The sequence below is a fragment of the Aythya marila genome (assembly GCF_965140915.1).
Source record: "Aythya marila genome assembly, chromosome: 35".
In the NCBI taxonomy this organism is placed as follows: domain Eukaryota; kingdom Metazoa; phylum Chordata; class Aves; order Anseriformes; family Anatidae; genus Aythya; species Aythya marila.
The window spans coordinates 221,298-246,097 of record NC_139076.1 but is presented as its reverse complement, the minus strand read 5'-3'; the positions used below and the strand labels follow the sequence as shown (position 1 = coordinate 246,097).

Here is a 24,800-nt window from a genome sequence, read left to right as displayed (position 1 = left end):
GCAGCAGGACCAACAATTTTCCTCTCTGTACAGAACGACACCATTTGCTTTTAGTCAAGAGGGGAAGGGCCATCCTGGCCAAAATAATCTGATTACGGAGCACCAGACTCCTGCCCTGTGTCCTGGTAGCACAGACTGTGTTGTGGGGACAGAAGGGCACAGGGAAGGGACTTCAAGAGAGCAGAGATCCTGTATCCCCTGCTGAGTCACCCTCTTTGCCACCTGCTTCCAGGGAACCCATCGGGAAAGCTTCTGGAAAGCTCCACAGGCAGCCACCAGGCCCCACCACAACCCACCACACCACAACCCACCCCACCTCCTGCCTCCCAGCCTAGGCCAAGCCACGGCGTTGCCTCCTGCCCCAGCACCAGGTTGTCAAAAGGTCTTCACTTGGCAATGTCTCACTCACCACCTCAGGTCTCTCTGACATCGTGTCGAGGGCTCTGAGCACCATCCAGAGCATTGGCAGGCTTTGAAGCCTCAGACACACCCGAAACTTGTCTGGGTCACAGAAATCCAACATTATCTGATTCGTGGGGTACATCATCTGAAACGAACACAGCCATGAGAAATGGACAGAGCCTACGGGCTGCGCCCTGCAGCTCCTGGCTCCCCTGGCAGCTCAGGGCAGGACATGAGGGACACACAGCCCGTCCTGGAGCAGCCATGCCTGCGGAGGAGTGTGTGGCTTCTGTGTGCCCTGCGCCTGGCAACACAGAGCATCCTTTCTTTGCCTGCTCCTCCTTCCCTCTGGCCATCCGCAGCCTCTTGGTCTCACACCTCTGAGGAGCGACTGACCAGCACCATGTGGCACAAAGCAGGCACTGGAAGCAGGTGGCTACAGGTGCTACTAGTCCCTGGCCTCACAGCTTGCTCAGCCCGTGCAGAGGCCATGGCTCTGCCCCAGCCCCAGACATTGTCCTGACTCTGCCCCAGTCATTGCCAGGAGCCGGGGGAAAGACAGCACTGCCAGGAAAGGGGCAGGCTTCATGTCTGAGCACACGGACCCCGCATGGCTGGTGGAGGGGGGCTGGTGCTGGCCCTAAGGGGCTGTGTCCTTGTGTCCTGGAAGAGGTGACAGGCTGGAGAAGATGGGATGGGGAGAGGACCATGCCTGTTTTCCTGGAGGAGCACACATAGCCCCAAAGGGGAACAAGGTGTGTTGTCTGGTTACTCACAGCCAAGCGAACGGTGCTTAAGTCCATGGCGTTGACTGCAAAGAAGCTGCACACTTCATTGTCCCAGAGAACATACTGTAGCTCCTGAAAGATCTTCTCTGAAGTAATTGGAAGGGAAAGTATCACCTTCCAGATGTCCAGCGTAGTGCTGCAAGCCCAGAACACACTGTTGGCAGGGCTGCCCTGGTAACAGCGCCATGACCCAGACCAACCCCGCAGGCCCCGGGCTGTCCTGCAGCCCTGGACCTCGCCACCCCGTGCTTAGGGAGCCCTGGGGGATCAGGCTGGGCAAGCAGGAGGGGCCTGAGGTGGTGCTCCCTGTGGGGCAGGAGGGATCGTGATGGGGTCTCTGGGCTGCCTTGGTCCAGTCTGGATGCTGAGACCCTGGCTGCTCCAACAGGGCTGGCGAGAACCTTGCGATGGAGGGGCCCACTCCACTGGGAGGATGCGCACCATGCGATGGAGGGGCCAGAGATTCTCCAGGTCCTTCTCCCCACATAGAAAAAGCCCCCAGGGCTTCTGGGGCTCGTACCTGTCAAGTGTCGGAAGGTCTGTCAAGATGCTTATGAGCACTTCCCTAGGAAAATGGTTGGCCATTGTGGAAAGTAGTGAGAAGAGTTTCTGGTGTTTTGAATCTGTGCAGTCGCTCAGGCTTTCATGGATGAACCTCAGAAGCTTTGGCACCTGGAGGAGATGTGGGAGAGAATGTAGCTGCCACTGGACTGCAGCCAGTTGCCCCGGGGGCCACTGAAACTGCTGCCCAAGAGCTGGGAATTCGAGGCAGGATACGTGAGGGATGAAAGGGCTCAAGGACAGGGCAATCCAGCCACAGGCTGCTTACTTCCATCAGCCAGGTGGCAGGGTCTTCAAGTGCTACGTCCATCATGAATTCAGCCCAATGATACTCATCATCTTCGGTGCTGTAGCTACTCATTATGTCAAGAGTCTTGAGGACAACGGCTGTCCTCTGAGAAGGCTGGAGGTATTTTCCAAATGGCTATGGAAAGAAGGAAGGAAGACATGACACATTCAGTCAGGGGAAAGGAGGAACAAAGACCCTCCCTTCAGGGCAGAGCCATGCTCACGGCCCCCACCTGTGCTAGGCCCAGGTTTGCCTCGCAGGAATCCGTGAGAAGGGAAAGGGAGATGGCCTGGCTGGTGGGTGCCTGGCTCCTTACCTCTTCACTGCAACAGTTGTTCAGGAAAGCAAACAGATTCCAGATCCTCTCCATGGCGTTTACCTGCACAGCTATGCTTGAAGAAGTGGTAAATTCCAGCAGCACCTGTGGGAAGAAAAGCTTCTGGTCTGCTCTGGGAGCTGACAACTGCTCCAGCAGAACTGCCTGGACTCACACTGCCCATCATGGAATTCCTCAGAGCTGGAGCAAAGCCCCGTTCACACTGGGAAGGAAAGCACAGGGGACCAGGAAAGCAGGGCAATGGCAGCTCCAGATGTGTGGTGCACAAAGGTAGGGCTCAAATTCTCTCAAATCCACCACTGCTTTGGTGCAAGGAGAGCTCTGGGGGCAGAGGAGGCCCGGGAGTGCTGTGGGGAAGCTGTACTGTGACACAGGAAGGACCTGTGGAGGGCAAGGGATGTTGACAGCAGCCAGGGGGCACCGGGGCCCTAGAAGAGCTTGGTGGACAGACCCTGGCTCCCCTGAGTGTGCTGGGCACAGGCCTGGCAGGCACTATGGTCTGTGTGCATGGCACAGGGGGCACTCTTCACTATTATATGTCACCTCACTCTAGGGTGAGGAACATCCACTGTAAAGCTGATGCTGTGCAAATTGCAGACCTTCAAGATGCTCTGCAACTTATCACCGAGTCTGGAGGCAGGAGGGCCGATCAGCAATGTTGTCAGCATGACATCCATCTTTTGCAGGATCTGTAAGAAGGACAAAGTGTTGTGGCAAGGGTGAGAGGGAAGGGGTGGAGGGAAGCAGTCCGAGACCTGCCTCATCAGGGATCTTCAGTTGTTTCTAAGCAGGAGGAAACTCCATGCAGTGCAGGGGAATGGGGGCTCTTGTGGATCAGCAGCACATACCATCATGGTGAACCAAGCATCCAGATCCTCAGTTCTCAGAAGAAAGAAGACGCTGCTAACGCATGCAGCTACGAGAGACAACATTTCACCCTCCAGTACAGTCTCCACTGTGCTGTAGAGAGAGAGACATTGTCAGTGGGAACGGTGCCTCTACGACAAAGGGAGATGGACACAGTCCTCCAGTGGAAGCGTGGCCATGGGGGTTGACAAGCCCCATGATTGGTGATAACATTGGACTTTTAACGATGAGGCTATGAGGAATGTAAAGAGTTCAGAAGGAACAAAGAGGGGCCATTCAGGAGACGCCTTGCTGGCTCAGACTGCCTGTCCTCCAGCCATTAAGACCTGGAAGTTGCTCGGTGTTTGCTGTTGCTGGGCAAAGTTGTTGATCAATGAATAATTAGTAGAAAAATACTTCTGTAGAGCAAATGGTATAAAAAGGGAGCCTGTCCTCAATAAGGGAGTGGAAGTTATGCCCTCAATAAAGAAGAAGTTACTGATCCCTTAAAGAACCTTGGTGTCTGTGTGGTCATTATGCCACAGCCTCCCATGGGCAGGACTTTGTGGGAGGGATGAGGAGCCCAGCTGGGGGATGCATCCTCTTCTGCAAGGCTGGCCTGGGCCAGAGGACAGTCCTGATACCTCCTGCTTTGGGGCAAAGGCTGAGATGAGTCAGGAAGCTGCAAGGCTCCCTCTTCCCTCTGGACAAGTCCCGAGCATGGAAAAACAAAGGCCTGCCCGGATGGAGGATGTGTGCTTGCCAGGGTCAGGGTCACCTGGCTCATGCCCTGGGGTTGTGCTAGCCAAGTCACGGACAGGGTTGGGCACATACCTCAAGGCAGAAGTAGCAAGTAAGGCTTCCTCCCACAGGTCTGTGCACGGGTAATCAATAGGCTTCTCTTCCAACAGCGCCTGGAGAGCACAAATTAGATGGAACCTGGCAGCCACAGGCACACAGTGCCAGCAGAGCCAGCACTGTTGGCAGGGTTGGCAGAGTCCCAGTATCCCCAGCCAAGAGTGCCCCCCTGCACCTTGCAGTGCTGAGGTCCCAGCAGCACCCGAGCTCCCACTCGGGGTAGCTGGGTGTCCATGTATGTTTGCTCCCAAACACCCCTGCCCAAAGCCCAGGGAGCCTCACCAGACGTCCCCTCACCTGGATGTTTGCTGTCAGCTTATGTTTACGGCAGAAGATGTCCAGGCCCTCTAACAAGCCATTCTCTTCAGCGGTTCTGCACACAGTGACGATGTTCCTCAGGAACTTTATCTTCTGCACATCATCCTGGCAGCCACAGAGATACCAAGAGGGAGTGTGAGGAGGGAGCCACAGCCAGCAGGACCGCAGCACTGTGGGGTGCGGAGCTGTGTGGGACGCCTGGAGGGCAGCAGCTCTGCCCAGCCAGCAGCCTTCCATCAGCCTGGCAGCAGAGCCGGGGCACGGCCAGGACATGCAGGCACAGCCGCCATGGAAAGGGCTGCTCTTACCTTTTCTGGGTTTTTGACGAAGGCCTCGATGAAGTCCACAGCTTCCTCTTCCTCTTCGTACACAGGTAGCCAGCTAGCATCTAAGACAGAAGGAGAGCAAGGATTACTGTAGAGGGGCTTCAGGATGAAGCAAGGGAAGGGGGCACTGGCTTCAAGCAGGGGGCGCGACTGGCCCCAGCCCTGCCCACCCCAGCGCAGACCCTCACTCACCAGGCTGCAGCGGCTCCACCTCGCACACCTCGACGGGCTCCAATACAGAGCTGCTCTCATCAGAGCTCTCACTCTCTTCCCAGGCCACCCTGGGGCGGCTTGGGGGTCTCGTCTCCATTGCGAGTGACGAGAGGTGAGAGTCAGGAGGGCACAGGCTCGGGACAGCCACAGGCAGTGGGGAAAGACGTGGGCTGCACGCGGGGGCTCCTCGCCAGTCCCACTCGCTCCTGTCCTATCCCCTCGCTGTCCTGACGGACACTGGCAGGGCCTTTGTGCCAGCACCGGCTATTGCCAGATGACACTGGCCTGTGTCACAAAGGGTCCTTCTGTGACCTCATGCCCCGCTAGGTGTGGCAGCACTCCTGGGGTACAGCAAGAGCAACAACACTGCAGACATGATGGCCAGGAAGGGCTCAAGATCACTGTGCAGCCACTGTCACCTGTGGCTTCCTGACTCCTGCATCCAGCAGCTCCTGCCTGTTTGCATACATGTAGTTCACACAGCCATTTCCAGCCAGGTTGTCTTGGTTTCAGCTAGGATACAGCTAATTTTCTGTTGTAGACTTCAGATCAGCTTAGTAGTTGCTGACCACAATGTTGATTTTTTTAATCTCAGGTCTTCTGTGTTCGTTTTCTCAAGTGAGTTATATAGCACTTTACTTACTGTACGTGTTCCCTTTTGTGCTAGTTATTGTTTCTGGGGGCTGGTTTAAGGTTATCATTTTGCTGAAGTGTGTAACACTGGTTTATGATATGATAAAATAACTGGTCATGAGACTAATTTGGCATGCGTACTCAGCATTGACATCACCTCCGTTGATACCAAGCTGAAAGGACAAATGGTCTCTTCCTTGACACAACAATAGAGTCCGATTTGAAGTGTTTTTTTTTAACAGCTAGGTCAAACCTTACTATGTTTAGTTAGAGAGAAGGAAGTTTAGAAACTTTGTATTACTTAGCCAGCTTCATCTGTAAGAAGGTACAGGCTCGTATCTCAAAGTGAGGGCAAGATAACCCAGGCCTGGAGGATGTGTCAGAAGAAGATTACATGAGGAATTTGTGCTATGCATCAGTCTTTGGATGTGTAACCAACTCAGCTCAGTTTGTATGCCTCAGCTGAGGCAGTAAGATAAGAAAGAAGGAGATAGCCTGAGCATGCACAAGAACTGGGTTCAGCCAGTGAACTGAAGTAAGAGATAGATGGTAAAGGGTTTACTGTAGAACTAACAGATCTAGAGAGATAACACTACACAAATGTATGTTGTAAATCAACCATAAGTGAAGGGATGAAAGACACGAACTCCTGATGGCTCTTGAACAGAAGGCCTTTATTGCCATTTTTCTCCACTACATATAGTTTTCATGTAGCCCCATGCGCTGTCCACACATCTGCATCTGTCATACAATTGGTTAGAGACCCTCAGAAACGCACCTGAAGCCAGCCAGAATTGGCCACTGAGCAAAGCTCATCTTTAACACTGCAGCCAAGTTATTTCATAGAATCACAGAATATCCCGAGTTGGAAGAGACGCACAAGGATCATGGAGCCCAACTCCTGGCACCACACGGGTCAACCCAAAAATTCAGACCGTGTAACTAATTGCACAGCCCAAACGCTTCTTAAACTCTGACAGGCTTGGTGCAGTGACTACTTCCCTTCCAGTGCATGTTATAAGTTGCCCCCTTAATTAATTTTCAGAGAGCATTGCATTAATAATAGAAAGGAATTTATTGAGTAAGCCAACAGCAAGCAAAACAGCGCTGGGCGGCCGGGGAGTCTCGGCTCCGCCAACGGCGCGCACCTCACCCCCGCCAGGGTCCCTTTTTATATCTTGGTAATTCCGGGATTACGCAGCACATCCTGGGATATTCTGCGACTGCGTGCACTGTTGCTGGGGGGCCGTCTCTGTCCCTCTGGTGCTCGTGAAGATGAAGGCCGTAGTCTTCCTCGGCGTTGTGGTTCAACGTATTTTTTTTATTTGGTCATGTTGGCCCAGCGTGAGACAGGAAGGCAAGATGTTGATACACTAGTTTAACAACTTATCAGGAGATGGTTACATGAACTTTGCAGCAGTGTCTTTGAACAAAAGAGACAACTGAGATGCAGAAGGAGAGAAGGGGAGGGGGTTCTCTATTTTGTTACATTAAGCAAAAGAATTTTCATAGTGTCTAGCCAAGCATTATACAGCTCCTTACTTCAGCAGGGAGTTTTCACAACTCCCGTTCCTCAAACAGAACTCCTTGTTTTTATAACACAAAAGACAATGAACATACATTTATTGTATATTACAGTGCACAACAACCTTGCTCAAGTTTTTGTTTCTACTGCTTACTTCATCATAACCTCTAGTTCAGGGACATGTGAAACAGCGCAAAGCCACCTGCAAACTCCTTCCCCACAATTCCCCCTTTTTTATTTTCAGCCAACTCATGCCCCTGGCTTGGTGATGCTGGCTCAGGGCCCTCCCTTGTTCTCAGCTCCTCTTGATGCGTGGGTAAGACTCCACAACCATAGGGCTGTCAAGTAGTTATACTTTATTGCGGTGCACCCTGCCCACTAGGAATAGCTTCCCTCAAAAATTCTACCTAATCCAGATACTCTTCTGGCAACTATATCTGATGAAGATTCAGTTTCTTCAGTATTGGTTCTACAGATATACAGAAGACTTCTTCTGTGTACCATTGGAAACCAACAGTCAGACCACACTTCTTGGAAGTAGTCCAGGAGACAGCCAAAGCACTAGAAGCTAAATGGGTTTTATATACCACACAGAGACCACAGGCAAGTGGACAGATAGAAAGGATGGACCAAACATTAAAAAAGGCGGTTGACCAAAAGGTGAAATGGCCAGAGGCCTTGCCAATAGCCTGCTGAGGATTAGAATAGCCCCTAGAGTGTCCTGGCACTCTAGGATGGCACAGCCGGGATGGGGGGACCGGGTGCTCAGGGAGAGGCTGGGCATTGGTCAGCAGGTGGTGAGCAATTGCATTGTGCATCACTTGTTTCATATACATTATTATTATTATTACTATTATTATCATTATCATTATCATCATCGTTATTATTCTGTCCTAATAAACTGATTCTATCTCAACCCACAGGCTTCATTTTCCTGATTTTCTTCCCCATCCCAAAGAGGGAGGGGAGAAGGTGCGCGAATGGCTGTGTGGTGTTTAGCTGCCAACCAGGTTAAACCATGACACAGCTTGATGGCTGAAATGTTTTCACATATCTCATAGCTCACTCTGGTATAGAAATCATGTGGTTAATCTCTTCTTCTTCATTCTCCAGTAGGGCCTGTTGTAAGAGGTGGAGCGTGTGCATGGTCTGTCACAGGGTTGGAGCAGCTGCTGGGTCTGTTACTAGAGTTGGAGTGTCTGTAGGGACTGTCACAGGTTTTGAAGTTTCTGTAGGGGCTGTCACGAGGGCTGGTGTAACTGTGGGGCCCATGTCAGGAGTTGTTGTGGCTGCAGGGCCTGTCACAGGGGTTGGAGTGGCTTCATGGACTATCACAGGAGTTGGAGTGCCTGCAGGATATCTCACAGGGATTGGAGTGACTGCAGGGGCTGTGACAGTAAGTTGGAGCGTCTGCAGGGTGTGTAATAGGTGTTGAAGTGGCTGCAGGGTTCGTCTTTGTGGATGTAGGGCCTTTCAGAGGAGTTGGAATAGCTGCAGGGCCCCTTGCAGGTGTTGGAGGGGCTGCAGGGCTTGTCACGGGAGTTGGAGTAGCCACAGGGACTATCACAGGTGTTGGAGAGGCTGCAGGGCCAGTCACAGGCGTTGGAGTGGCTGCAGGATCTCTCACAGGTTTTGGAGTGGTGTTGATTGAGACTTGGTAAACATAGGCCAAGACCAAGCATGTTCCAGCGATTTGTGTCCCTTTGGAAATGCCAGGGTGATGACACACCTTTTTCAAGCATTTCAACAGTTTTTTTAGGATTCTGCGCTTGCTTAGGGGTGAAGTTCCAAAGCACTGGAGGTGACCACAGCTCTAGGTGTCTGCCCATATTCTCCCACACTTCCTGCTATTCCTAACTCTCTTGCCTGGGGACAGATCCCTTAATGACATTCTTAAGCACTTGTTTAAACAAAAGCTGAAACACATTCACTTGACATCACAATATGAACATGCTGGTTTGACCATCCCAAGTATATTCAAAGCTTTGCAGAGCTATTGTAACTAGCCTGGAGGAGAAGGGGGAGGTGATGGAGAAAGGGGGAGTGAAGAAGTGATGGCCATTGTTGTTCCCTTCCCACCACTGCCCACCCCAATTGACTCCCTGAGGAGGAAAGGTCAAGAGTGTAATTCTGAATAGCTTCCGATATATGGTTCCCAAGGTATGGAGGTGATGGCAATGCCCGGTACAAGTATGAGATTAGTCTCATGACCAATAATTTTATCCTATTATAAGTCAGTGTTATCCAATACAGCAAAAGAATAACCTTAAACCCACACCCAGAAATGGTAAACAACATGACAGGGAACACATACATTTAATAATGTGCTATACAACACTATTCTGAAAACAAGCACAACAGACCCAAGAGCAAAAAAATCAACATTGTGATAAGCAACTCTTACATTGATGTAATGCTGATAACAATTTTCTTTTAATATGCTCTGTCATCTCAAACTGTGTGCCATATGCTAGGCACCAAAAAGACTGACATGGTTTAACCTGGAAGGCATCTCAGAAGTGAAGTGCTGTTCACCCCTTCTCCACAGATAGTGGGATGGAGTAGAGAATTAGGAGGGGAAAAAAAAGGTCAACCTCATGGGTTGAGATTTAATAGGACAGTTTGATAGGACACAAAAGGAAAATGATAATAATGATAATTATAACAACATATTATTTTTATGGATTTATTTATTATTATATACATTATTGTTTGTAGTAGTAGCGGTTCTACTGTTAACAACTTACATGGAGAAGACTGAGGTACTAAACAAGTTCTTTGCCTCGGTCTTCACTGCCAGTCTGTCTTCCCAAGTCTTTAATCCCTGAACCTGTAGATGGAGGCTGGGGGAGCAAAGTCCCACCGACTGTATGCAAAGAGCACATTCAAGATCACCTGACAAAACTAAACATGTACAAGTCTATGGGGAATGATGACATGCGTCCCAGGGTACTGAAGGACTTGGCTGTTGTGGCTGATTGCCAAGCCTCTCTCCATTATATCTGAAAAGTCCTGTGTCCTGGTTTCAGTTAGAACAGAATTAATTTTCTTCCTAGTAGCTGGTGGAATGCTGTGTTTTGGCTTAGGATGAGAAGAGTGCTGATAACACCCCGATGTTTTAATTGTTGCAGAGCAGTGCTTATACCAAGCCAAGGACATCTCAGCCTTTTGCTCTGTCCTGCCAACAGGCAGGCTGGGGGTGCAGTAAGAGCTGGGAGGGGACAGACCCAGAACAGCTGACCCAAAGTGGCCAAAGGGGTATTCCATACCATCTGACGTCATGCTAAACAATATATAGGGGTGGCTAGCCGAGGGGAGGGGGCTGGGACTGCTCGATTAGGCTGGGCATCAGTCAGCGGGTGGTGAGCAATTGCATTGTGCATCACTTCTTTGTACATATTATTATTATTTTCCTATTATCACCATTGTATTATTATTATTATTATTGTTATTATTACTTTTGTTATTATTATTTTCCTGTCTTATTAAACTGTCTTTATCTCAACTCACGGGCTTCACTTTCCATTTCTCTCCCCCGTCCCAGAGAGGGAGGGGGAGGGTGAGCGAACGGCTGCGTGGTATTTAGCTGCTGGCCGGGTTAAACCACGACAGTCCTGGCAGTCGGGTGAAGTCTCTAGTGACTGGAAGAAGGAAAACATCACTCCCATTTCTAAAAAGTTTAGGAGACAGGACGCAAGGAATTACAGAATGGTGAACCTCATCTCTGTGCCTGGCAAGGTCATGGAAAAGATCCTCCTGGAATCAATGTCAAGGCACATGCAAGACGAAGAGGTGATCCAAGACAGCCAGCATGCCTTCACCAAAGGGTAAATTGTGCCTGACCAATCTGGTGGTTTTCTACACTGGAGTGACCACATCAGACGACAACGGAAGACCAACCAATGTCATCTACTTGGACTTCTGAAAGACCTTTGACATGGTCCCACATGATATCCTAGTCTCCAAACTGGAGAGATACACATTTGATGGGTGGACCATTCAGTGGATAAGGAGTTGGCTTGAAGGACACACGCAGAGAGTGGTGGTCAATGGTTCTATGTCCAAGTGGAGGCTGGTAATGAGTGGTGTACCTCAGGGGTCTGTCCTTGGACCGGTACTGTTTAATATCTTTATCAATGACATAGACAGTGGGATCGAGTGCACCCTCAGCAAGTGTGCAGATGACACCAAGGTGAGTGGTGTAGTTGATGCAACAGAGGAAGGGATGGCATCCAAAGGATACTGGAGAACTTTGAAATTTAGGCCCATGTGAACCTAAGGAGGTTCAACAAGTCCAAGTGCAAGGTGCTGCACCTGGACCGGGGATATCCCAGACATGGATAGGCTGGGAGAAGAACTCACTGAGAGCAGCCCTGCAGAGAAGGACTTGGGGCTTCTGCTGGATGAAAAGCTTGACATGAGCAGGCAATGTGCACTTGTAGCCCAGAAGGCCAACTGTATCGTAGGCTGCATCAAGAGAGGAGTGGGCAGCAGGTGGAGGCAGGTGATTGTCCCCCTCTGCTCTGCCCTTCTGAGGCCCCACTTGGAGTCCTGCATCCAGGTCTGGGGTCCCCAGCACAAGAAGGATGTGGATCTGTGAGAAGGGGTCCAGAGGAGGGTCACAAAGTTGATCACAGGGCTGGAGCACCTCTCCTATGAAGAAAGTCTGAGAGAACTGGGGCTGTTCAGCCTGGAGAGCAGAAGGCTCCAGGGTGACCTCTTTGTGGCCTTTCAGTACTTATGAAAGGGGGCTTATAAAAGAGATGGAGAGTGACTCTTTGCTCAAGGACCTCACAGTCCCTGCCATGCCCCATGAGGACAAACAGCTGAAGTTAGGGGTTGAAGAGGAGATGTGCTGTGTATATGTTGGAGGCCTTTGGGGGGTTAGGTGTTCAATTAAACATCTAGGGATAAGAGGTCACCTTCTAGGGCTAATGGAATGGAAAGACCTTTGAGGGAGGGATTGGTGTTCTGCTCAAGGTGCCTGCTCAAGGTGTCAGATAAGGGCAAACTTTGTGGGTTAGACTTTTGTTTAGTTCCTGGTTGAGGGCTAGGGTTAAAGCTGGCGTTTTAATGATTGATTAGGCATAATCATACTTCTGTTCATGCTTCTAGTAAAAAATGGGTTTGACATCTGCCTTTTCTGAGCCCCAAGGAGTGTCGTTGATCGATTTGTCCTTTCCAAGGTCTTTGAGATAGGTCTTATGACTATGTCAGCAGCTCAACCAGCACCTTTCTGTCGTGGTTTAGCCAGGCTGGCAGCTAAACACCACACAGCCGTTCGCTCGCCCTCCCCCCTCCCTCTCTGGGATGGGGGAGAGAAATAGGAAAGTGAAGCCTGTGAGTTGAGATAGAGTCAGTTTATTAAGACAAGAAAATAATAATAATAATAATAACAATAATGATGATAATAGTACTACTAGTAATAATGTGTGCAAAACAAGTGATGCACAATACAATTGCTCACCACCCGCTGAGCGATGCCCAGCCTAACCCCGAGCAGTCCGGCCCCCTCCCCCCGACTAGCCACCCCTATATATTGTTTAGCATGATGTCAGATGGTATGGAATACCCCTTTGGCCACTTTGGGTCAGCTGTTCTGGGTCTGTCCCCTCCCAGCTCTTGCTTCACCCTCAGCCTGCCCGCTGGCAGGACAGAGCGAGAAGCTGAAACGTCCTTGGCTTGGTGTAAGCACTGCTCTGTGACAATTAAAACATCAGCATGTTATCAGCACTCTTCTCATCCTAAGCCAAAAGGTAGCATTCTACCAGCTACTAGGAAGAAAATTAACTCTGTCCTAACTGAAACTAGGACGTCTATCCACCCCTTATTCCATACCATTGATGTCATGCTAAGGTTACACTCTTTCCTATACATTCTAATTAATCACCATTTTCATCTAGGGTAGATAGTAATCATGGTAGTGATGACATACAGTATTATATAATAATTAACATGATACAATTCAACTCATGGGCTATTCTCACCCAGTGTTATAAATGGCTCAGGATTCAAATTAGGATTAAATAAAAAAATAGGATTTATTAAAAGAATATAAAGGAATAGAGGTAAGCAAACAGCGCTGGGTGCACCGGGAGTCTCCGCTCCACCAGGATGCACACCAGTTACATCAAGCAGCTGATTTTTATGCTCCTAGACTAATACATATTCATTTCTACTTCTAAAAAAACCAGATTATTATAATTAGCTTCCGGGGTCCAGTCCCTCCTACTGGAGCATGCGCATCAGTCTCCTCTGGGGGTCTCTAGGGGTCTTTCATGCTGAAGGCTCGTAGTCTTCCTCTCCCCTTTGTACTCACTTGGCACCATACCAAATTTATAGAACATTTTCTGCAGGTCTTGTCTCCCAGCCGTCCTTCAGCTTCTTTTTCCTTCTTCTTAATCTCTCGGCCCCCCTAACCAGATACCAAAGATCCGCATAGTATCCCATAACAGTCACTAGTTGTTATCAGTTGTTCTGAAACTCCCAGACATCAAACACAAACAGCTTTCTTATTGACGCTTCACGAGTAATTAAAACATTCTTCCCCAGCCATTCACAGACACATCTATAGCAGTGTTAAGTTAATCTCAAAGAAGACAAAAAAAAAAAGGCTGTAACTGTTAGAAATAGAAGTCCGGAATAACAAAAGCAAACAGGTTCATAAATTTGAGGAGTATTTTCTGAAGACTTGATAAATTGAGTAGAATGAGGGGGAGACTGGGACACACTGCATCTGTGGTTCAAGAATTAAATTGCCAGTGCAGGACCCAGAGGCAGACAGGATTGTTCTTTATTGACAAGAATTGTTAAAACATTTCTAACACTTCTAAACTCCATCTCCCCTTTCTTCAGTGAGGATCAGTCAGTGATGACTTCAGTCTGCTTCAGACACCACACCCCAGGAGAGACCCTGCTGCCTTCAGGAGCTGTCAGCCCTGAGGCCTTGGGGACCCCTCGAGGGAGCCCAATGGCACAGAGCAAGCGATGCCATGGTTGGGTGCTGTGCTGCTGAGCTGGGCTGGGCTCCTGGGCCCCAGGGGAGCTCCTGGCAAGCGGGCAGCACTGCAGAGAGACAGCTCTGCCCAGGAGCAGAGCTGGGGACAGGCAGGGCTCAACAGGGCTGGGTACTCTGACCACAGGTAGCACAGGGAGAGGAGAGAAGGAGAGAGGGCTTGGAGGCAGTGAGGAGTGCAACAACAGAGGGCAGCATGTGGCAGGACAGATCTGCAGACTCTTGCCACTGTGAGTCTCTGGCAGCATGGAAATGGAGGTGCAGTTGCCAAAGGGACCTTCTAGAGCTGGCACATCAGATGGCTGATAGCATCTGTCAGGATGGGTCTTATTCTACCTGTAATGTGGACTAGGAGATGCTTTAGAGAATGGCATGTATGAGGGACCAAGGCTTGGTTTAGCTAAAGAGGTAGGGTTTTTTTGGTTCTGTGCTTTCAGATTCCTTGAGTGGAGGAGAGGCAGGTTTCATGGCAATGGATTTTCAGGATTTTACAGGAGACTGAGACTCCTAGAGTGCTGACTGCACAGAGAGATCAATATGACAGTGACAAACTTGATAAAGTCCTTTAAGCCACCTCAGCTAGAAGACTGCACCAGCATCATGTGTGTGGTCTCAGTACTTACTGGAGCTTCTGTTTAGGAGCTGCAACACCTGTGATGCCCATGGGAGGTGCCCTGTACTCAGAGTCCTCTGCAGGGCAGAGCTGAGCACACAGTTTGTGGGATGGGGTCTGTGAGCGTGGAGAGGGAGGAGATGTGGGGACACAGAACCAGCTCCCAGCAGGGACACGGGCAGGCGGTGAGAGGGAGCTGCTGCCAGAAATGCTGTGCGAGGGAGGGCTCAGCCACCTCCCTGCCATCCCCTGCAGGGCAGGTGCCTTCCCTGGGACACCCCCTGCTCTCCTCTCCCAACAGCACAGCCTCTGCCCTCAAGCCCCCTGTGTGTCCAGCAGGAGCTGCCCCCTCTGCAGGCAGAGCTGCAGCACAGGAGGGTCTGCTGAGTGTCCGTCTGTCCCTCCCTGGCCTTGCCTCCCCTGGCAGCAGCACGCTGGCATTCCTCCTGGATTCTCCACCTGGCCGTGCTGCTGCTGGTCTTGTTCCCAGGCTGGCTGGGGATGGGGGCTTCAGATGCGCATGGAGTGAGCCCTTGGTGTGCTTGGGGGAAGGGGAGTACTGGGACAGGGTGAGGGGTCTGGAGATGGGCACTTTGAGCCTGGATTCTTCTGCCCTCAGCAGTGTTCGGGTTCTTCTCAGGTGAACCTCTGAGTGCAGTTGTCCTGCAACACAGATCAGCTGAAACCACAGAGAGGATCCACAGTATTTCACGTGCAATGAAGGAGAAATGCGCAGGATTTCTGCCTTAGAGACTCTCCACAGGAGTGGTGGGTAAGTTAGAAGAAAATATACAAGTCCACCTATGTTCTTTACCTATTGGTGTAGGACAGGATTGACTCCTGCACTGCCCACAGTAGAGTCCTCTGCTCCAAAGGACAGTCTCAGGCAGCATCAATCCAAATGCAGGAAAGGGATCTGCCAAATGTCTTCCTGGAAGTGAGCTAGCATGTTGGGAGGCTTAAATAAGAAATTAAAATCCTTTTCCTCAGATAATTCTACTGTTAATAATCACCTTCTTTCATTTCCTTGGGCAGGACCCCATGCCCACAAAGAGCAAATGCCCAACAGCAGCTCAGTGAGCGGGTTCCTCCTGCTGGCGTTCACAGACGCGCGGGAACTGCAGCTGCTGCACTTCGGGCTCTTCCTGGGCATCTACCTGGCTGCCCTCCTGGGCAACGGCCTCATCCTCAGTGCTGTAGCCTGTGACCACCGCCTCCACACCCCCATGTATTTCTTCCTCTTCAACCTCGCCCTCCTCGACCTGGGCTGCATCTCCTCCACTCTCCCCAAAGCCATGGCCAATGCCCTCTGGGATACCAGGGCCATCTCCTACGCAGGATGTGCTGCCCAACTCTTTTTTGTTGCTTTCTTCTTTGAAGCTGAGATTTCCCTCCTCACCATCATGGCCTACGACCGCTACATTGCCATCTGCAAGCCCCTGCACTACGGGAGCCTCCTGGGCAGCAGAGCTTGTGCCCAGATGGCAGCAGCTGCCTGGGGCAGTGGCTTTCTCCATGGTGTCCTGCACACGGCCAATACATTTTCCCTGCCCCTCTGCCAAGGCAATGCTGTGGACCAGTTCTTCTGTGAAATTCCCAAGATGCTGAAGCTGTCCTGTTCAGATGCCTACGTCAGGGAAGTTGGAGTACTTGTTTTTAGTGTTTTTTTAGGTTTTTGTTATTTTCTTTTCATCATGTTGTCCTATGTGCAGATCTTCAGGGCAGCGCTGAGGATGCCCTCTTCTCAGGGCCAGCACAAAGCCTTTTCCACATGTCTCCCTCACCTGGCTGTCGTCTCCCTGTTTGTCAGCACTGGCATGTTTGCCTACCTGAAGCCCCCCTCCATCTCTTTCCCATCCCTGGACCCGGTGGTGTCAGTTCTGTACTCGGTTGTACCTCCAGCAGTGAACCCCCTCATCTATAGCTTGAGGAACCAGGACCTCAAGGAGGCAGTGAAGAAACTCTTTGGATACATGCTTTTTTGGAATCAGTAATGTGCACTTGAGTTCCAGGGCTATTTCAGAAACGGATAGGAAAATATTGTTTATTATTTGTCTTTATTAATACTTTCTCCAAGTTGTGGTTTTCGTTTAAATAAAGTTATTCTTAACATTCTGACTGTTATTTTTTCTAACTTACTCTGACCCAATGGTCTCATGTACTTATAAAACTGGGCTTCACATGTACATAAATACAATAGTCAGGAGAAATTCATTGTTATCAGCTGCTGTCTCTTCTCATCTCCTCTGCAGCTGGGGAAGCAGCCCCAGCATGCAGGAGGGGTTCAGGGCCAAGAGCCCAGCTGCCACATGGAGGAGCAGCCCCGGTGGCCCCTCACTGCCCCCTGGGCTCTGCCTCTCTGCTGCCTTCAGGTCGGGGCTGCTGCTTCCCTGGAGCCATGGCCATGGCCAGCAGCAGGATGTGGCCTTTTCACTGCTGCTCCCTTTTGGCTTCCACATTGTTTCCTTGTACTATGAGGAATTGGACTATGCCTTTAGATCTCATTTCTCTTGCTGACGTTCTTGTTGTCTGTACAGGAGCATCTCTTCCTCTGCAAAGCTCTTCCAAAGCTGGTGTAAGGAATATAACAAAGGAGCTGCTGCCTGAACGGGCGTGTTGCATTTCTGGGCATGTTGTGGTTTAACGCGGCCAGCAGCTAAGCACCACACAGCCGTTCGTTCTTACTTCAGTTCGTACTTCAGGACTGTTTGTTCAAGTTCATTTGTACTTCAGGACTGGTTTCCACTCTGATGGAGCTTTCTTTGGTTGTAGGAAGGAGCAGGAGAGAAAAAACTACCACAAAGTGCACCTTGGAAGGCTGGCATCAGCCACGAGGAAGAACAAATGTCCCTCAAAGTGTCATGCTGTGTTGCAAGAGGTCACCCAAAGAGTGTCTGTAATCAGAACACGGCTTTTTGTTTCAAGGATGAGGGTTGATGAGACATTGGTGAAATTATGGAAATGCCAGGATAAGAGCAGGGTGGTGAACAGAGATGATTGTCTGTAGACTTCAAGGAAACAGGGTAACCAGTGGGACAGCATAGGAAAGTCTGGAGGGGACAACAAGGTGGATGGTGGCAAGAACATTTTTGTCCCCTTGGCTAGAGCTTATGAGGAGATGAGATACAGTCATTGCAATGGGGCCTCACTGCTTCCTTGCAACCCTGTGCAGAGGCTGGGAGGTGTCATACCATTGCTCTTCCCATGGCATCACACTGCCCACCACATCCCACAGATTCCCAGGAAGAGCTGAGCCAGACATGGGGGTGCAGGATTTTCTCTCCCAGTGGCTGTGGTCAGGACTTGGCCCTTTTACTTCACCAAAAAAAAACCAAAGAGTTTTCTCAGCACAGTGCTTTGTCTGTCTGTAACCATGGCCTCCAATTGGCTGCCCTAACAAGTCTCTGGGGAGGCTTTCATAGTAACAGCCCTCGGTGGGGCCCATTAATACTCCAAGTCACTTCAACATTTCCTTCTGACTTTACCATCTTACACAGTTGCATCATTCTCCTCTCAGTACCTGAGCTTCATAAACTCAGTACCAAAATACACAATGGAACTTATTAAAATGTGGAAACTCCTAAGGAGCCTTATCTCTCCCAGAGTTTTCTTCAAGTCTTCAGGAGCTGTACAGTTAATTGGAGAGCTTGCATCGTATAGTTAAGGAGGAAGATTTCAAAGAGTATCTATTAGAAATATTTCTCATTTTAAAGGGTGAATTTTGTTGAATTTCAGTTCAGATCATCATTCTCCAATTGACAGTGATGTTTTATAGAAAGGATTGAAACATTCGAGGTGATGAGTAGTTGCTCTGTTTCTTAAGTTCTAAAGAAATTTCTGGGTATTAAGGCAGAGCTTTGTTGTCAGACAATAAGCAAGCAGGATATGCAAGAGACCAGAGCCTTTTGGAGGATGGAGCCAGGTGGAGATACCAGAGCACCTCCACTGCCAGCAGTGGTCTTTGTCCCAATATCTCCAGCCTAGCCCAACACATGAAACCCCTTCAAAGACAACACCCTAGTTCAGCGCATTCTTGGGATTCACCTAAAGTTGACCACTGGAAAACCCAATATACTCTCCCTTATTCCTAGTTGACAGCTGAACATCCATTTACCATCATGGGTCATCTGTGGCAATCTCAGGCTGAAAGACTCAAGAGCAGGACACTTCCAATGGCTGAGGCAGAACCCATCTGCTTACCCCTGTTTGGGAATCATCCCCTTCCAATAGGGATATGAAAGCAGAAAATGTGAAATGACCTGTCAGGTCAATGCACACAGTAAGGTAAACTCATAGGTATTGTGCTGGAGTGTCAGAACTCCAACTAACTGTCTAGTGGAAGGTGTCTCTGCCTATGTCAGGAGAGTTGGAATTATGTGATCTTTAAGGTCCTTTCATACCCAAACTGTTCTGGTAAATATGAAACACAGCACCATACCAGCTACTAGGAAGAAAAATTAACTCTATCGCAGCCAAAACTAGGACAATATCCATCCCTCATTCCATACCATATACATCATGCTCAGGTCCAACAGCAAAGAGTATCTGAGATCAGACTATGGCTTTGTGTTTCAAGGAAGAGCTGATGAGGACTGATGAGACATCGGTGAAATGATGGAAACATCAGCAAGGTTGTGAAAAGAGATGGGTGTCTACAGACTTCAAGGAAATAGGACAAAGTGTTGGATAGCATAGCAAAGCCTGTAGAGGAGAAGGCAGAGGGTGCTGGTAAAAATGGAAGGTCCCAACAGCCCTGACATTTTTGTCCCTTTGGCTAGAGCTTATGAGGAGATGGGATATAGTCATTGCAGTGCAGCGTCTTCCCTTCCTTGCAACACTGTGCAGATGCAGGGAGGTGTCATACTACTGTTCTTCTTGTGGCATTACACTGCCCACCGGATACCTGAGACCCCCAGGAAGAGCCTTGAGCCAGACATAGGGTGCAGGATCTCCCCTCCCAGTGGCTCGTTCAGTCCTTGACCCTTCTGCTTCACCAAAACAATACAATACTTTTCTCAGCACAGTGATTTGCCTGTCTTTAACCTGGCCTCCAGTTATCTGCCCTAACATGTCCCTGGGGAGGCTTTGTTAGTAATCTCCCTCACTGGGGTCCATTAATACTCCAAGTCACTTCAACATTTCCTTCTGGCTTTACTTGTTCAAGCAGTTACATCACTTTTCTCTCAGTACCTGAGCTTCATAGACTCAGCACCAAAATCCACCATGGAACTCATGAAAGCGAAGGAACTCCTAACATCTCTTCCATAGTTTTCTTCAAGCCTTCACACCTTGTACAGCTAACTGCAGAGCTTGCATGGCATAGCTGAGGAAGAAGATTTCAAAAAGCACCTAAGAAAAATATTTTCTTGTTTTAAAGGCTGAATTTTGCTGCAGTTCAGTTTTGAGTATCATTCTCCTATGGATATTGATCCAGGGTGAATTCTTTGGAGACTTCCATCTGGAGGAAAAGCAGACTCTGGAGGTCTGACACCTCCACTGCCAGCCCTGGTCTTCACCCCTGGAACTGCAGCACAACACAGCACATGAAACCCTTTCTAAGAAAAGTCAGGGGTTCCTTGGGAAAAATAAAATAATAAAATAAAATAAAATAAAATAAAATAAAATAAAATAAAATAAAATAAAATAAAATAAAATAAAATAAAATAAAATAAAATAAAATAAAATAATAAAATAAAATAAAATAAAATAAAATAAAATAAAATAAAATAAAATAAAATAAAATAAAATAAAATAAAATAAAATAAAATAAAATAATAAAATTAAAATGGCCATTGGAACCTGAGAAATTCAGCTTGAATCTTAGTAGGCACCTGGACATCCATGGTCTCTCTTGGGTCTTCTGTGGAAAACTCAGGATGAAAAGTAAAGAAAATATTTCTTCAAGTGGCTGTAGCTGTACCCAGGAGCTTGGCCTCTTTTGGGAAATTTTCCCATTCCAGCCACAGAAAACTAGATTAAGTAATATGAAAAGACCTATCCAGCCAACAGAGTAGGGCAAAGTCATACTTCCTGTGCTACAGATGCAAAAGGCAAAAAGAATTGCCTTGTGCCTTACACTACTCAGGGACATGTAACCCAGATCTTGCAACTTTAACTTAGTACTGACAAGTCCATCACTAAACCATGCTACTAAGTTCTACACCTACACACTGGCTCCCCAGTCGATGAACCAGATCATGGATGGGAATCAGGGAGTCTCGGTTAACGTGATGCTGCCTTGGGTGCGCCACCATGGTAGCCATCGACATCTGCTGTTCTTCAACCCTCAGCAAACCCACAACAGAAGGATTCTGTGGAAGACCTAGCAAGGTAGACACAACTGTTTAATGTCCTTTGTCTCCAAGACAGCTATGCCAAAGACCCACCTGTGCCCTTCTGGAACTTTGAAGTACCCTCTCCTGAAGTAGTCCTGCCAAGGACGCACAAAGCCTCCAGGCCAGTCCCAATGGGGTGCTTTTACCACTCCTTCCCAGTTAGACTCACTTCAGCCTCCAAGACAGTTAACCTTTGGGATCCCCCCGTCACTCCAGAAATACAGGTGGGTTCTACCTCTTTATAGCTTGATGGCATTAGGGTGCACATTACTCTGTGCACCGGTGCCCAGTAGAGCCTGATACATTTGTGGGTGTGATGTGCCAGGTCATTGAATATACAAAGTCCAGTAAACCTGATTGTCTCTTTCCTCCCCACCTCCCCCTGGCTGGAAGCAGGACCCCTCTAGTCCTGCTCACGGTGTTCATTACTGTGTCTGGTAGACAGCCCACTGGAAACACATTGCACCATAGCACGGTCATCCCACAGGACAGGGGAGAGGATGCTGACAGCCAAGGGATGAATTTTGGTGCAGGAGGTGGGGCCCAGCAGAGATAAGGAGTCAAGTCACTGGGGTGGGTGAGGCCAGGAGAAGTAGCCCAACGGGTGGTGCTGGTTGTGAGGACACATTTGTGCCAGCTATTTGCAGGTGAGGGGAGGCCAGGAGGTGCATGCCAAGAGTGCTCCTGCCAGCAGAGACAAGGCCGGTGCCGAGGGCAAGGGGAGAGGCAGGCCCAGGGCAGGGGGCTGCAAGGGCCATGCTGAGCTTCCTGCCCCTGCAGAGGCTGCCCTGGCCCTCAGCAGATGTGCTGGCCGGCATGCACTGGGAGTGATGCACTGGTGTGCATCAGAGAGCAGCAAGGAGGACGCTGGACAGGGCTGGGGCGAGGCGTGTGGCAGAGTCCCATGCAGGGGCTGGCTGGGGGTCCCCTCTGCTGCAGCATAGCAGGAGGAGGGCAGGCAGGGCTCATGGCCACGGTGAAGAGCCTGGGCCCGGATGCTCTATGATTGCCTTGCAGGTCCTGGCAAGCTGCAGTTGTTATAAATTGCCCCCTTAATTAATTTTTCAGAGACCATTGTATTAATCATAGAAAGGAATTTATTGAGTAAGCCAACAGCAAGCAAAACAGTGCTGGGCGGCACAAGTAGATAAACAACTCCGGCAGTACAAAGAAAGTATTTCCTCTTCCCTACAGTCCTGCATCTGGGCTGTGGAGAAACTTTCCGAAGAGTTCCAGCAACTTGAAGAGAATTTATCTTCCTCTCCACCTGTACAAACCAGTGTTTCAGCTGTCAGGGGTAAGCATCCTTCTGTGCAAGGAAGACAATATAGTGGGTGGGTACACACCCCATGCCACCCTGTGGTTTTACCTACCATGGGGTCTCATGACCCTGGAGAGGACATGAGAAAATGGGATGGAAAATCTACCGTGACCCTAGAGGCATGGGTACATGAGTTGCAAGGAAAAACAATCAGAAAAAAAAAAGGGTTCTGTGAGAAACTTCTTGCTCCTATTTCAAGCAGGCAGTCCCCCAGACACAGTAATGAATATTATGACCATGATTAGAGGGGCTGTGCCTCCAGCCAGGGGGAGGAACGGGACAATTGGGTTTACTGGACTGTGTAGATTCGATAGCCTGGCACTTCAGACCCATAGAAGCATACGGCTTTAGGAGACACCACTGCACAGTGTACGGTAATGCCATCAAGCTCTAAAGGGTCAAAACCCATCTGTATTTCTGGAGTGACAGGGGGATCCCAGCAGTTAACTGTATTGGAGGCTAAAGTGAGTCTGACTGGGAATGAGTGGCAAAAGCACTGTATTGTGACTGGCCCGGATGCTCTGTGCATTCTTGGTGTAGACTATCTTAGAAGAGGATATCTCAAGGACCCAAAAGGGTTCCGGTGGGCTTTTGGCATATCTTCCTTGGAGACAGAGGACATTAAACATTTGTCAACCTTGTCTGGTCTCTGTGAGGATCCTTCTGTTGTGGGGTTGATGCGGGTCGAAGAAGAGCAGGTTCCAATCGCTACCACAACTTTGCGCCGGCAGCAATAGCGCACCAACCGAGACTCCCTGATACCCATCCAATTCATCAACTGGAGAACCAAGGAGTGATCAGCAAGACTCACTCACTCTTTAGTAGTCCCATATGGCCAGTGCGAAAATCTAATGGTGAGTGGAGACTAACAGTGGACTATCATGGCCTGAACGAAGTCACACCACCATTGAGTGTTGCAGTGCCGGACATGCTAGAACTCCAGTACGAAATGGAATCAAAGACAGACAAGTGGTATGCCGCAACTGATATTGCTAATGCATTTTTCTCCATCTCTTTAGCAGCAGAGTGCAGACCAGAGTTTGCTTTCTCTTGGAAGGGTGTCCTATACACTTGTAATCAGCTGCCCCAGGGATGGAAACACAGCCCTACCATTTGCTATGGACTGATCCAGTCTGTGCTGGAACACAGAATGTCTCCTGAACACCTGCAGAAAATAGTCCAAATCCTTCCGAAGGCTGGTTTTGCCATAAAATGAAATAAAGTTAAAGGACCTGCACGAGAGATCCAGTTTTTAGGAATAAAATGGCAAGATGGACGTCGTCAAATCCCAATGGATGTGATCAACAAAATAACAGCTATGTCTCCACCAACTAGCAAAAAAGAAACACAAACTTTCCTAGGGGTCGTGGGGTTTTGGAGAATGCACATTCCAAATTACAGTCTGATTGTAAACCCGCTCTACCAAGTAACCCGTAAGAAGAATAATTTCAAATGTGGCCCTGAGCAACTTCAAGCCTTTGAACAAATTAAGCAGAAAATAATTCATGCAGTAGCCTTTGGGCCAGTCCAAACAGAACCAGATATAAAGAATGTGCTCTACACCACAGCCGGGGAGGCTGGCCCCACCTGGAGCCTCTGGCAGAAAGAGCCTGGGGAAACTCAAGGTTTTGGAGGTGGGGATACAGAGGATCTGAGGCCCGTTACACTCCAACTGAAAAAGAGGTATTGGCAGCATATGAAGGAGTTCAATCTCCTTCGGAAGTGGTCGGTACTGAAGAGCAGGTGCTCCTGGCACCACAACTGCAAGTACTAGGCTGGATGTTCAAAGGAAGGGTCCCCTCTACACATCATGCAACTGATGCTACGTGGAGCAGGTGGGTTGCAGTGATTATTCAGCAGGCTCAAATAGGAAGCCCCAGTCACTCAGAAATCTTGGAATTGATTATGGACTGGCCAGAAGGCAAATATTATGGATATCATCAGAGGAGGAGGTGGCCCATGCTGAAGAAGCCCCACTGTACAACAAGCTACCAGAAAATGAGAAGAAATATGCCCTGCTCACTGATGGGTCCTGTCATATTGTGGGAAAGCATCGGAGATGGAAGGCTGCTGTATGGAGTGCTACACGATGAGTTGCAGAAGTTGCCGAGGGAGAAGGTGAATTGAGTCAGGTTGCAGAATTGAAGGCCATTCAGTTGGCTTTAGATATTGCTGAACGAGAAAAGTGGCCAGTTCTCTATCTCTACACTGATTCATGGATGGTAGCAAATGCCCTGTGGGGGTCGTTACAGCAGTGGAAGCAGAACAATTGGCAGTGCAGGGGCAAACTCATCTGGGCTGCTGCATTGTGGCAAGATATTGCTGCTCGGGTGGAGAACCTGGTTGTAAAGGTACGCCATGTAGATGCTCATGTGCCCAAGAATCGGGCTACTGAAGAACATCAAAACAACCAGCAGGTG

General features: G+C 49.2%; 1 protein-coding gene and 1 long non-coding RNA gene across 2 annotated transcripts; one reads left to right on the top strand and one right to left on the bottom strand.

The window, feature by feature from the left end:
• Positions 1-4,059: 4,059 nt before the first annotated feature.
• LOC309889324 lies at positions 4,060-4,788 on the bottom strand. Its single transcript, XR_014319218.1, has 3 exons — positions 4,708-4,788; positions 4,379-4,504; positions 4,060-4,137 (listed from the first exon to the last, which is right to left on the bottom strand). It is a non-coding gene; the product is annotated as an uncharacterized lncRNA (long non-coding RNA).
• A 10,883-nt stretch (positions 4,789-15,671) lies between these two features.
• On the top strand, positions 15,672-16,743 carry LOC309889321 (olfactory receptor 14C36-like; the record flags this gene model as incomplete). Its single annotated transcript, XM_082782090.1, has 1 exon — positions 15,672-16,743. One exon carries the CDS (start codon positions 15,672-15,674, stop codon positions 16,716-16,718), a length of 1,047 nt encoding a protein of 348 aa, XP_082638216.1. The 3' UTR covers positions 16,719-16,743.
• Positions 16,744-24,800: the final 8,057 nt, after the last annotated feature.